We start from the raw sequence: 14,643 nt of genomic DNA on the forward strand, positions 1-14,643 counted from the left end.
GCATTTGGCCTTTCCCATGCTCCTCAAGGCCTTCACAGTGTCTGGTAACTGCCAGCTCTCAGACATTGGGCAGACCTGGTCATCTTTACTAGAGCTGCCCTCAAAGGAACCCCAGGAGGAGGTGGCCCCGTTACCCACTGCCCCTTCCTGCATGAGGTGTCTACATCCCTGACCTCTTTGTTCTGAGCCTACCCTGTAGAAAACAAGCTCGTGACCTTGGCATTAAATTGGGTATTGAAGGTTAGAGACCACCAGGAGCACACTGAACCTCTAGCCTGATTTTCCATTTTTCCTTCCCTCTCCAGGGTCTGCAAGCGGATGATGAGATTGTGGAGTTCGGCTCTGTGAACACCCAGAACTTCCAGTCACTGCATAACATTGGCAGTGTGGTGCAGCACAGTGAGGGGGTGAGTGGGGCTACCTGGTGTCTCGGTCTGTTTGGGTTTTTCTAACAGTATGCCATAGACTGGGTGGCTTACAAACAACAGAAGTTCATTTTTCACAGCTCTGGAGGCAGGGAAGTCCAAGATCCAGGCACCAGCCAATTTGGTGTCTGGGGAGGGCTTGCTTCCTAACTCCTAGGTGGTGCCTTCTTGCTGTGTCCTCACATGGCAGAAAAGGGAGGAACCCTGGGAGCTCTTGTATAAGGGCACTAATCCCAGTGGGGGTGCCACCCCTCATGACCTAATCACCTTGCAGAGGCCACACCCCTAATACCATCACATTGGTGGTTAGGATTTCAACATATGAATTTCAGGGGGCCACAGACATTCAGGTCATAGCACTCGGCCTCTGGTCTATAGCCCTGGAGTTACTGGAAGTGTTGCTGAGGCCCTGGACTGCTGCCTTCATGGTGTTGCTCAGCACAGCCCCATTCAAGGACTTGGCACCTGCTATTCCTTCTGTTTAGAATGCTCTTCCTCTTCATCCTCCTTCTGTTTTACACTGGTGACATGCTCGCAGGGGGCCTTTCCTGGCTACCCTAACCCAAATTCCCCTCTCCTCTGCCCTGTCTCTGTTTTCATTTAACAAGGTTTCTTAGAGATCTTTTGTTTTGTTTTCTTTTTTTTTTTAAGACAGGGTCATGCTGTGTCACCCAGGCTAGAGTGTGGTGGTGCTATCATAACTACCTCACGGCTAATTTTTTTATATTTTGTAGAGGCGGGGTCTTGCTATGTTGTCCAGGCTGGAATTTTTGTTGTTGTTTTGTAGCAAAGATCCACACTTTTCAGGAGTGATATTGTGGCAAAGCCCAGGAAAATTATTAACTAAAGTTTTTGGTTCTCAAATGAAGTCTCCAGTTAACCCAACAGTTGTGGATTTTTTGACTCCTGCTTAGCTGCACGGTTCATCTACTTGTAACCCATCAGTGCAGGCCAGGCCAGGTCAGGTCAGGAGATGGCTGGCAGTTGCCTATGCCCCTGCTAGTGGTCAGGCCATCGTTTCTGCACTGATACTGTCATCAAATCTGTAACTTGTATGGACGTTTAAAATGATGATTTTGTGAAATTTGTCAGTTTTTTTGCTTATGGCTCTTGCATTTTGTGTCCATTTAAAGAAATTCTTTTTTTTTTTTTTTTAATTAAGAAATTCTTGGCTGGGCGTGGTGGCTCACTCCTGTAATCCCTGCACTTTAGGAGGGCGAGGTGGGTGGATCACGAAGTCAGGAGTTGGAGACCATCCTGGCTAACACGGTGAAACCCCGTCTCTACTAAAAATATAAAAAATTAGCCGGGTGTGGTGGCACACACTTGTAGTCCCAGTTACTTGGGAGACTGAGGAAGGAGAATCGCTTGAACCCAGGAGGCAGAGCTTGCAGTGAGCCGAGATCGCGCCATTGCACTCCAGCCTAGGCGACAGAGCAAGACTCTGTCTCATAAAAAGAGATTCTTTTAATTCTTTTATTGTTTTATTTCTGTTTTTCCTTTAGTCCATCTGAAATTTATTATTATTATTATTATTATTATTATTATTATTATTATTTGAGATGGAGTCTCGCTCTGTCACCCAGGCTGGAGTGCAGTGGTGCGATCTTGGCTCACTGCAACCTCCGCCTCCCAGGTTCAAGTGATTCTCCTGCCTCAGCCTCCTGAGTAGCTGGGATTACAGGCGCCCACCACCATGCCTGGCTAATTTTTGTATTTTTAGTAGAGGTGGGGTTTCGCTATGTTGGCCAGGCTGGTCTCAAACTGGCCTCCCAAAGTGCTGGGACTACAGATGTGAGCCACTGCGCCTGGTCTATTTTTATTATTTTTACAACAGTTTTATTGAGATTTAATTCACATACTACACAGTTCACCCATTTAAAGTGGTTTTTAGTGTAGTCACAGAATTATGCAACCATCACAATTGTACATTTTCATCACCTCTCCTCCTGAGGCACCCACTTTCCAGCCATGTGTCCTTGAGAAAGACTGCTCATATACCAGCACACAGAGCTGCCAGTTGATTTTATTTTATTAAAGTGTAATTTACCTGCACCAGATCCACCTTTTTCAGTGTACAGTCCCATGAGTTTTCTTCTTTTTCTTTTCTTTTTTTTTTTAGATGGAGTCTTGCTCTGTCGCCCAGGCTGGAGTGCAGTGGCGCAATCTCGGGGGGGCTACTGCAAGCTCTGCCTCCCAGGTTCACGCCATTCTCCTGCCTCAGCCTCCCGAGTAGCTGGGACTACAGGCATGTGCCACCATGCCCAGCTAATTTTTTTGTATTTTTAGTAGAGATGGGGTTTCACTGTGTTAGCCAGGATGGTCTTGATCTCCTGACCTCGTGATCCACCTGCCTTGGCCTCCCAAAGTGCTGGGATTACAGGTGTGAGCCACCACACCCAGCCGAGTTTTCTTTTTTTTTCTTTAAGATGGAGTTTTGCTCTTTGGCCCAGTCTGGAATGCAGTGGCACGATCTCAGCTCACTGCAACCTCTGCCTCCCGGGTTCAAGCGATTCTCCAGCCTCAGTCTCCCAAGTAGCTGGGATTATAGGCGCCCACCACCACGCCCAGCTAATTTTTTTTTGTATTTTTAGTAGAGACAGGGTTTCAGCATGTTGGCCAGGCTGGTCTCAAACTCCTAACCTCAGGTGATCCACCCACCTCAGCCTCCCAAAGTTCTGGGATTACAGGAGTGAGCCACTGTGGCCTGCCATTCCCGTGAGTTTTCACAAATGTATGTAGTATGTCATTGCCACCACGATCAAGGTCAAGAGCATTCCAACACCCCATAAAATTGCCTCAGGCTTCTTTGTAGTTAATCCCTCACCGTCAACTTCCAGAATGTCAGAGAGAGAAAAACCACGCAATATATTGCCTTTTGAGTCTGGTGTTCTTCACTCAGCACAGTGGATTCTGAGACTTCTGTCTGTTGTGTGGATCTGTGAGAAGAGCTGCTGGTTTTTAATCTGTTTTATCCAGTTAAATGTATTCTCAGCTTCCGTGTAGGCTTATAAATCCTTCTTTATAAAAGTAGTTATTCAATTTTAAGCAAAATGAATCTTTTCTTCATGTGAAATTTCACGGGGAATTCCAAGATGTCACTGGATAAAAGCTGAGCTGTCTTGGTGGGCTGCAGGATGGAGAAGGTCGCGTGTTGTGAGTAGGGCCTTTCTGGCTTCAGCCTCATCCCCTGAGGGGACCTGAGCTCAGCTGGAGAATCAAGAATCCGGGTTTGGTTGTCTGTTTTGTGAGTCAAGAAAAAAAACCTTGCATAGCGCAGTGGCTCACACCTGTAATCCCAGCACTTTGGGAGGCTGAGGCGGGTGGATCACCTGAGGTCAGGAGTTCAAGACCAGCCTGGCCAACATGGTGAAACCCCATCTCTACTAAAAATAAGAAATTAGGCCTGGCACGGTAGCTCACACCTGTAATCCCAGCACTTTAAGAGGCCAAAGTGGGCAGATCACAAGGTCAAGAGATCGAGACCATCCTGCCCAACATGGTGAAAACCGGTCTCTACTAAAAATACAAAAAAAAAAAATTATCTGGGTGTGGTGGTGTGTGCCTGTAGTCCCAGCTACTTGGGCTGCCGAGGCAGAAGAATCACTTGAACCTCGGAGGCGGAGGTTGCAGTGAACCAAGATCACGCCACTGCACTCCAGCCTGGGCCGCACAGCGAGACTCTCCCATCTCAAAAAAAAAAAAAAAATTAGGTGTGGTGGTACTCTCCAGCTACTTGGGAGGCCGAGGCAGGAGAATTGCTTGAACCCGGGAGGCAGAGGTTGCAGTGAGCTTAGATCATGCCACTGCACCCTAGCCTGGGCGACAGAGTGAGGCTCTGTGTCAAAAAAAAAAAAAAAACCAAAAAACTCACAGTGTTCTATTGTGAGACATTTAGATAGTTTGCAATTTTGTGGAGATTAACACTCTTGCAGATGGATTTCTATTTCTTTTTTTATTTTTTTTGAGACGAAGTTTTTCTCTTGTTGCCTAGGCTGGAGTGCAATGGCATGATCTCAGCTCACTGCAACCTCCGCCTCCCAGATTCAAGCGATTCTCCTGCCTCAGCCTCCCAAGTAGCTGGGACTACAGGTACCCGCCACCACGCCCAGCTAATTTTTGTATTTTTAGTAGAGATGGGGTTTCACCATGTTGGCCAGGCTGGTCTTGAACTCCTGACCTCAGGTGATCTGCCCGCCTCGGCCTCCCAAAGTGCTGGGATTACAGGCGTGAGCCACTGTGCCCGGCCTTTCTTTGTTTTTTTTTTTTGTTTGTTTTTTATTTGAGATGGAGTCTTGCTCTGTCACCCAGGCTGGAGTGCAGTGGCATTATCTCAGCTCACTGCAACCTCTGCCTCCCGGCACCCGGCCTTCTTTAGCGAACTTTCTACAGGTGGGATTTCTAGATCAAATGCATACATTTTCAAGGGGGAAAAGATCTTTAAAAAATTGTAAATGACTGCTGATGGATAATGGATTTCTTTTTGGGTGATGAAAATGATCCAGAATTAGATAGTGGTGGTTGTTTATACTAAATACATTGAATATACTGAACTCTTAATATACTAAAGCTCACTTAATTGTATACTTTAAAATGGTAAATTTTATTGTATGCAAATTATGTCTCAATGATAAAAATAGCCTGGCTGCAGTGGCTCACGCCTGTGTTCCCAACACTTTGGGAGGCCAAGGCAGGAGGATCACTTGAGGCCAGGAGTTTGAGACCAGCCTGGGCAATATTGTGAGACTGTGTCTCTCCAAAATATTTTTTAAAAAATTGGCCAAGCATAGTGGCACGTGCCTGTAGCCCCAGCTGCTCTGGAGGCTGAGACAGGAGGATCACTTGACCCTAGGAGTTCAAGGGTGCAGTGAGCCAAGGTCACACCACTGCACTCCAGCCTAGATGACAGAGTGACACCCTGTCTCAAATAAATAAAATACATATTTATCCTTAAAATCACATAGTGCAATTGTATTTACAAACAAAAGTCCTAGTGTTATAGCTCTAAGAATTTGTCTACCAGGTTTTCTGGTCGTCGCTGGAAACACCCCCTCCCCTCAAAAATAAATTTTTTTTTTTTTTTTTTTGAGACAGAGTTTCGCTCTTGTTGCCCAGGCTGGAGTGCAATGGCGCGATCTTGGCTCACTGCAACCTCCGCCTCCCAGGTTCAAGCAATTCTCCTGCCTCAGCCTCAGCTAATCCCGAGTAGCTGGGATTATAGGCATGCACCACCAAGCCCGGCTAATTTTGTATTTTTAGTAGAGATGGAGTTTCTCCATGTTGGTCAGGCTGGTCTCTAACTCCTGACCTCAGGTGATCTGCCCGCTTCGGCCTCCCAAAGTGCTGAGATTATAGGCGTCAGCCACTGTGCCTGGCCCCAAAATAATTTTTTAAAAAGTCCTGTGTCTCTCCCTTCCTTAGTGCCTCTTCCGCTGCACATGCTGGGTCCTGGGCGAGGTACTGGGGCTGTAACGGGGAACGAAACAAACAGGGTCCTTGCCTTGGGAGCACTTTGGTGGGGGAGCCAGGCCTTAATCAAATAATCTCAGCTGTATAATGATACACACTGATAAGTGTTACGAAGGAAGAGTGTTAAGAAGCTCAGAGAGTAAATCATGGGGCCCTGATTTGGTTTGGGATTGAAGGAGTGTTCCTCAGGAAGTGACCTTCAGATGTGTATAGAAGTTTCTCTGGTCGAGGGGAAGCTGGCAGGGAGAAAAAGCCTTCAAAGCAGGTTCATACGCCCTGGGGTGGGAGGATCAAAGAACTCAAAGGAGGGTGGAGCCCAGAGCAGAATGGAGAGAAGGGGAGGAGGTGAGGCCAGGAGGTGTTAAGGTCAGGCCTGTGGTCCTTAGTAAAGATTGTGCTGTTTTTTTCCTGAGGTGCAGAAGGGAGCCACCGCACAGTTCCAGATTGGGGTGTGACAGGGGTAAGAAGCCTTCTCTGGATGTTAGGTAGAGAACAGATTGGAGGGTGACAGAGCTGTAGCAGTCAGTCAAGAGAGGATGGTGGCTGTGACAAATGGGGTGGAGGAAGGGGCCAATCAAAGAGACATTTATGGTGTAAAATCCATGGGCCTTAACCTGATGGAGTGTGTCAAGGAGGCCTCCAGGTTTCCAGCCTGCCCAGGGCTGTCATTTATAGAACTGGAAGCACACAAGTGTGTCCCTCACACAGTTTCCACACGTGGGTGCATGTGTCTACAGCCACTGTCTTTTTTTTTTTTTTTTAGGACAGGGTCTCTCGCTCTGCTGCCCAGGCTGGAGTGCAGTGGTGCAATCATAGCTCACTGCAGCCTCAAACTCCAGGGCTTGAGCAATCCTCCTGCCTTGGCCTCCCAGGTAGCTGGGACTACAGGTGTGCACCACCACACCCGGCTAATTTTTTTTTTTCTTTTCATTTTTTGTAGAGACAGGGTCTTGCTATGTTGCCTAGGCCGGTCTAGAACTCCTGGGCTCAAGTGAGCCTCCAGCCTCAGCCCCTCAAAACATTCAGATTATTAAGCATGAGCCACCACGCCTGGCTGTGATTGCTTTTTGACAAAGATGACACAGAAAAGGCCTAATGTACATGTTACTCTGCATTTCCGCCCACTTCGAAGGGAATTCCATGTCGGCACATTTGTATCTTCATTCCTTTGAATGATCCCACCATGTTCCATTGGTCGGTTCACCATCTTTTACTTAGCCAGCCTCCCATGTTCGACATTTAGGTTGTTTCCAGTGTTTGGCCGTAACAAACAGTGGTGTAGCGAGTGTCCTTGCCTGTGGGAGAATTTCTGCCATGTTGCTAGATGTGTCATTACTGAGTTAAAGGCAGTGCACATTTACCCTTCATAGATCTTGTCAAGGTGTCCTCCAAGAAGCTTGTGCCAGTGCACCTTCTCTCAAGTAGCACCTGTGAGTGCGTCTGTTTCTAGCTTTCCCAACTATGTTACAGTCTTTGGCAATAACATAGATATTCTTTGACAATCTGGTAGGAAATGACTTTTTTTTTTTTTTTTTTTTTTTGAGATGGAGTCTCGCTCTATAGCCAGGCTGGAGTGCAGCGGCATGATCTCAGCTCACTGCAACCTCCGCCTCCCAGGTTCAAGCGATTCTCCTGCCTCAGCCTCCCAAGTAGCTGGGACTACAGGTGCCTGCCACCATGCCCAGCTAATGTTTGTATTTTTAGTAGAGATGGGTTTTCACCATGTTGGCCAGGATGGTCTCTATCTCTTGACCTCATGATCCGCCTGCCTTGGCCTCCCAAGGTGCTGGGATTACAGGTGTGAGCTACCATGCCCGGCCTATGCTGTATTTTCTTAGATTTAGAGATTCCATTGATAGACCTGACATATTTATTTTTTTGTGGTAAATATACATAATATAAAAATTACCATTTTAGGCCGGGCGTGGTGGCTCACGCCTATAATCCCAGCACTTTGGGAGGCCAAGGTGGGCGGATCACCTGAGGTCAGGAGCTGGAGACCAGCCTGCCAGCGTGGTGAAACCCTATCTCTACTAAAAATACAAAATTAGCCGGGCGTCGTGGTGGGCGCCTGTAATCCCAGTTACTCTGGAGGTTGAGGCAGGAGAATTGCCTGAACCCGGGAGGCAGAGGTTGCAGTGAGCCGAGATCACGCCACTGCACTCTGGCCTGGGTGACAAGAGTGAAACTTTGTCTCAAAAAAAAAAAAATTACCATTTTAACCATTAAAAAATCTACACTTTAGTGGCATTAAGTACATTCACATTGTTTTGCAAATATCACCCCTACCCATCTGCCATCTCCAAAACTTTTTCACCCTCCTAAACTGAAACCCAAATCTCCATTAAACACTAACTCTCCATTCCCACTTTCCGCAGGCCCTGGCACCCACCATCCTACTTTCTGTCTCTATGAATTTGACTACTCCAGGGACCTCATCTAGGTGAAATCTTACATACTGTATAGCTTTTTTGTTTTGTTTTGTTTTGTTTTTGAGATGGTGTCTCGCTCTGTTGCCCAGGCTGGAGTGCAGTGGCTCAATCTCCACTCACTGCACCCTCCACCTCCCAGGTTTGAGCCATTCTTCTGTCTCAGCCTCCTGAGTAGCTGGGACTACAGGCGTATGCCACCAGGCATGGCTAATTTTTGTATTTTTAGTAGAGATGGGGTTTTGCCATGTTGGCCAGGCTGGTCTTAAACTCCTTACCTCAGATGATCTGCCTGCCTCTGCCTCCCAAAGTGCTGGGATTACAGGACACTGTATAGTTTTTATCTGGCTTATTTCACTTAGCATAATGTCCTCAAGGTTCATCCATGTTACAGCATGTGTCAGAATTTCCTTCCTTTTAAAGGCTGTATAATATTCTACTGTATGTATACACCACATTATTTTTATCCATTCATTAGTCAATGGACACTAGGATTGCTTCCACCTTTTTGTTGTGAACAATGCTGCTTTGAACATGGTCGTAGCAATATCTGTTCAAATCTCTGCTTTCATTTCTTTGTATATATGCCCAGAAATTTAATTGCTGCATCATGTGGTCATTCTATGTTTAAAGTTTCTAAAATTTTTTTTAACTTCAATATATGAACTTTTTTTTTTTTTTTGAGATGGAGTCTTGCTCTCACCCAGGCTGGAGTGCAGTGGCGCAATCTCAGCTCACTGCAACCTCCGCCTCCCAGGTTAGTGATTCTCCTGTCTTAGCCTCCCGAGTAGCTGGGATTACAGGCACCCACCACCACTCCCAGCTAATTTTTATATTTTTAGTAGAGACTGGGTTTCACCATGTTGGCCAGGCTGGCCTCGAACTCCTGACCTCAAGTAATCCACCTGCCTTGGCCTCCCAAAGTGCTGGGATTGCAGGCGTGAACCACCACACCTGGCCTATGAACATTTTAAAATGTCAAAGATGACTTCCAGGTTTCTGGAATGAGCTTGCTTATTTATTTATTTATTTGTTTGTTTGTTTATTTATTTATTTTGAGACAGGTTCTCTGTTGCCGAGGCTGGAGTGCAGTGGTGTGATCTTGGCTCACTGCAATCTGGACTTCCCAGGCTCAAGCAATCCTCCCACCTCAGCCTTGAGAGTAGCTGGGACTACAGGCATGTGCCACCATGCCCAGCTAATTTTTACATTTTGTGGTTTTGCCGTGTTGCCCAGGCTGGTCTTGAATTCCTGGGCTCAAGTGATCCCACCCGTCTTGGCCTCCCAAAGTGCTGCTATTATAGGCGTGAGCCACCGTGCCCGGCGCTTTGTGTAGGTTTTGGAGGACCCTCCATTACTGTTTTCCACTGCCATGCACCGTTTCACATTCCCACCAGTGGTGCACAGGGCTCCATTTTCCCCGCTTCCTCGCCAGCACTTGTTTTCTGTTTCATAATCGGTGCGTGGTAGAATCTCATTGTGGTTTTGATTTTCATTTCTCTTATGATTAGTGACATGGAGCATCTTTTCCTGTGCTTTTTGATCATTTGTATATCTTCTTTGAAGAAATGTCTATTTAGGCTGGGCGCTGTGTCTCATACCTGTAATCCCAGTGCTTTGGGAGGCTGAGGCGGGCGGATCACTCGAGCTCAGGAGTTTGAGACCAGCCTGGGGATCATGGTGAAACCCTGTCTCTGGAAAAAAATACAAAAATTAGCCAGGTGTGGAGGATTGTGCCTGTAGTCACAGCTACTCAGGAGGCTGAGGCAGGAGAATCGCTTGAGCCCAGGAGGCAGAGGTTGCAGTGAGCTAAGATTGCATCACTACACTCCAGCCTGGGCAACAGGAGTGAAACCCTGTCTCAAAAAAAAAAAAAGAAAGATCTATTCAAGTCCTTTGCTCATTTTCTTTTCTTTTTTTTTTTTTTCTGAGACGGAGTCTCGCTCTGTCACCCAGGCTGGAGTGCAGTGGCACAATCTCGTCTCACTGCAAACTCCGCCTCCTGGGTTGACACCATTCTCTGCCTCAGCCTCCCAAGTAGCTGGGACTACAGGCGTCCACCACCAAGCCTGGCTAATTTTGTGTGTGTGTGTATTTTTAGTAGAGATGGGGTTTCACTGTGTTAGCCACGATGGTGTCAATCTCCTGACTTTGTGATCTGCCCACCTCGGCCTCCCAAAGTGCTGGGATTACAGGCGTGAGCCACCGCGCCTGGCCTTTTTTTTTTGTATTTTTAGTAGAGACGGGGTTTCACCGTGTTAGCCAGGATGGTCTTGATCTCCTGACCTCATGATCCGCCTGCCTTGGCCTCCCAAAGTGTTGGGATTACAGGCGTGAGCCACCACACCCAGCCCTTTGCTCATATTCTAATCAGATTTTTTTGTTGATGTTGAGGTATAGGAGTTCTTTATATGTTCTGGATGTTAAATCCTTATTAGATATATGATTTGCATGTATTTTCTTTTTTCTTTTTTCTTTTTTTTAAGACAGAATCTCACTCTGTCACCCAGGCTGGAGTGCAGTGGCACATTCATGGCTCACTGCAGCCTTGAGCTTCTGGGCTCAAGTGATCCTCCCACCTCAGCCTCCCAAGTAGCTGGGACTACAGATGTGCGTCATCAAGCCTGGCTAATTAAAAAAAATATATGTTTTTTGTAAAGACGAGATCTCTGTTTGTTGCCGGGCTGGTCTTGAACTTTTGAGCTGAGGCAGTCCTCCTGCCTGGGCCTCTGAATGTGTTGGGATTACAGGCATGAGCCACCATACCCAGCATGTATGTATTTTCTCCTATCATGTGGGTTGCCTTTTCACTCTGTTAATAGTGTCATTTGATACATAGAAGTTTTAGATTTTGATGGCATCTTGTTTTATTTATTTATTTTTATTTTTTTGAGACAGGGTCTCACTCTGTCGCCCAGGCTGGAGTGCAGTGGTGCAGTCACAGCTCACTGCAGCCTTGACCTCCCTTGAGCAATCCTCCTGCCTCAGCCTCCCGAGTAGCTGGGACTATAGGTGCACACCACCATGCCTCGCTAATTTTTATACTTTTTGTAGAGTCAGGGTTTCACCATGCCCAGCCTGGTCTTCAACTCCTGGGCTCAAGTGATCTTCCTGCCTCCCAAAGTGCTGGGATTACTGGCGTGAGCCACCGTGCCTGGATATCGTATTTTAATTTGTAATTTTTTTGGTATGTACTCCCCCTACTTTAATTTTAATTTTTTAAATTAAAGTACTATATACAGGCTGGATGTGGTGGCTCATGCCTGTAATCCCAGCACTTTGGGAGGCTGAGGTGGGTGGATCACCTGAGATCAGGAGTTCAAGACCAGCCTGGCCAACATGGCGAAACTCCATCTCTATTAAAAATACAAAAATTATCCGGGCATGGTGGCACGTGCCTGTAATCCCAGTTGCTCAGGAGGCTGAGGCAGGAGAATTGCTTGAACTGGGGAGGCGGAGGTTGCAGTGAGCTGAGATTGTGCTACTGTACTCCAGCCTGCACTACAGAGAACCCGTCTCAAAAAAAAGAAAGTAATACATAACATGCCGGGTGTGGTGGCACATGCCCAAAATCCCAGCACTTTAGGATGCTGAGGTGGGCAGATCACTTGAGCCCAGGAGTTTGAGACCAGGCTGGCCAGTATGGTGAAACCCTGTCTCTACTAAATATACAAAAACATTAGCTGAGCATGGTGCTGCATGCCTGTAGTCCCAGCTACTCAGGAGGCTGAGGCACGAGAATTGCTTGAACCTGGGAGGCTGAGGTTGCGGTGAGCTGAGATTGCGCCACTACACTCCAGCCTGGGCAACAGAGCAAGACTCTGTCTCAGAAAAATAAAGCAATACATACGCATGGTTAAAAAATTAATGATATGGAAATATATAAAAGTAAACATCTTCTTTTTCCAAAGGACTAGTCCTCTCTGGAAGTAACCACTCTTAACAAGTTTTTCCATGTTCTTCCAGAAAACTTCGCACACTAGAGCAACACAGGTGTCCTTTTAGAAAATATTATTGGCCGGGCGCGGTGGCTCACACCTGTAATCCCAGCACTTTGGGAGGCTGAGGTGGGTGGATCACCTGAGATCAGGAGTTCTGAGACCAGCCTGGCCAACATGGCGAAACCCTGTCTCTACTAAAAATACTAAAATTAGGCGGGTGTGGTGGCGGGCACCTGTAGTCCCAGCTACTTGGGAGGCTGGGGCATGAGAATTGCTAGAACCTGGGAAGCAGAGGTTGCAGTGAGCCAAGATTGTGCCACTGCACTCCAGCCTGGGTGACAGAGTGAGACTGTGTCTCAAAAAAAAAAAAAAAAGAAAAAATATTATCAAATAGGTTCATACTTTGGTGGGGTTTTGGTTTGTTTTGACTAAAACCCTTCATTCTCTGTACTGTATTTGAACAATACCTATTGATGGACATTTCTGGTGTTTTCAGTTTTTGAATTTCTACACAGTCCTGGAATGAACATTTCATTTGTATGTCTCGCTAATTTTTATACTTTTTGTAGAGTGCTGGGATTACAGGCATTTGTATGTCTTGTAATTTGTATGTCATCTTGCAATTGTGTACTATGTACCTTGGATGTACCTTTTAAAGATCGTTGGTGGTGGGACACGTGTTTTTTGAGGAAGATGGTACTGAGGTCAGCACCCTGGCTGCCCTGAGAGTGCAGTGCCACGTTCCCCACCCTCTCGCCAGCCACAGGATTATGCTGCAAATGTAAATCTTTACCAATTTGATAGGCAAAAATGGGATCTCAGCATTTTAGCCTGCATCTCTGAGTACTAACGAGGCTGAACACGAAATGAGCTTATTTTCTTTTCAGAAGCCCCTGAATGTGACAGTGATCCGCAGGGGGGAAAAACACCAGCTTAGACTTGTTCCAACACGCTGGGCGGGAAAAGGACTGCTGGGGTAAAGTATCTGTTTCTGTTCATTCTCACTGGGGCATCATTTGAGTGTTTGTTAAACATGAAGCTGGAGGGGAAGGCTGGGGAGACATTGAGGAATAATGGGAATCCCCAGTTTGCATGGAAACTGCAGATAAATCCTCGTGGTAGGAACGAGACTACAGCTCTAGAAGCAGAGGGAGCCCCAGAGTCTCTCCTGGGAGTCTCTCCAGTTCATTCACGCACTAGGCATTTCCTTTAAAAGAATGAAAGAACATTGGTGAAAAGGTCAGAAGGGCTCAGCCTCTGACCTTCCTGAAGGGAGCCTCCAAACTTACGCCATTCCTTTTCTTCTTTCTTCCAGCTGCAACATTATTCCTCTGCAAAGATGATTGTCCCTGGGGAACAGTAACAGGAAAGCATCTTCCCTTGCCCTGGACTTGGGTCTAGGGATTTCCAACTTGTCTTCTCTCCCTGAAGCATAAGGATCTGGAAGAGGCTTGTAACCTGAACTTCTGTGTGGTGGCAGTACTGTGGCCCACCAGTGTAATCTCCCTGGATTAAGGCATTCTTAAAAACTTATGCTTGGCCTCTTTCACAAATTAGGCCACGGCCCTAAATAGGAATTCCCTGGATTGTGGGCAAGTGGGCGGAAGTTATTCTGGCAGGTACTGGTGTGATTATTATTATTATTTTTAATAAAGAGTTTTACAGTGCTGATATGACCCTGTTGTCACCCCAGCTGAATTTCTTATGACCCTCCCAAACCAAAGCTCAGATGGGGTCAGAAGAGCTTCATAGAAAGTTGGGCAAAACAGGCTAGCAATTGTGAAATCAGGCTTTGACCAACATATTTCTTTGCACTGAGGCCTTGCTGCTGTGGATACGGAAATTGTTAAGTACTGTGCTTCCTCAGCAGCTGGGCTGTCAGGGCCATAGTAGCTCCCTTTGGAGAACAGGGAAAGCCTGGAGGCTTCCCAGGTGGCCCAGCATGGTGTAGTGTCAGCTTCCTCTTTAGGAACCCACCAGAGGGCAGCAAGCTCCTTTCACTTCGGTAGTAAGAACCCCTCTGTTTTTGTGTGTTTTTGTTTTTGTTTTCTGGAGACAAGGTCTTGCTTTGTCACCCAGGCTGGAGTGCAGTGTCGTGATCAAGGTTCACTGAAGCCTTGACCCTGTGGGCACTGCCTCAGCCGCCCAAGTATCTGGGACCACAGGCGTGCACCATCATGCATAGCTAATTTATTTTTTGTAGAGACAGGGTCTCCCTGTGTTGACCAGGTTGGTCTCGAACTCCTGGGCTCAAGCAGTCCTCCTGCCTTGGCCTCCTAAAGTGCTGGGATCACAGGCGTGAGCCACTGTGCCCAGCCCACTGCTAGTTTGACTTTTTATAATTGAACCTCCTGGCTATGCCCTGAGATCAGCGCTATT

The 14,643-nt window shown here is 46.8% G+C and overlaps 1 protein-coding gene and 1 non-coding gene across 7 annotated transcripts in view; both read left to right on the forward strand.

The window, feature by feature from the left end:
* Nucleotides 1–13,940, forward strand: part of PSMD9 (proteasome 26S subunit, non-ATPase 9) — a 27,785-nt gene extending 13,845 nt beyond the window's left edge. For 2 of the 6 annotated variants that reach the window (XM_003832353.5, XM_034934690.3), the window contains 3 exons: nt 306–407; nt 13,152–13,240; nt 13,580–13,940. In XM_003832353.5, coding sequence (XP_003832401.1) covers nt 306–407; nt 13,152–13,240; nt 13,580–13,607 — 219 coding nt within the window. In that variant the 3' untranslated portion in view covers nt 13,608–13,940. The other 4 variants (XR_004665479.3, XM_008957743.4, XM_055096271.2 and 1 more) reach the window with 4 other exon arrangements.
* On the forward strand, nt 5,417–5,477 carry LOC112436779 (U7 small nuclear RNA). The gene has a single exon (XR_003025473.1). It is a non-coding gene; the product is annotated as a U7 small nuclear RNA (small nuclear RNA).
* Nucleotides 13,941–14,643: the final 703 nt, after the last annotated feature.

This window comes from Pan paniscus, chromosome 10 (assembly GCF_029289425.2).
Source record: "Pan paniscus chromosome 10, NHGRI_mPanPan1-v2.0_pri, whole genome shotgun sequence".
Lineage (NCBI taxonomy): Eukaryota > Metazoa > Chordata > Mammalia > Primates > Hominidae > Pan > Pan paniscus.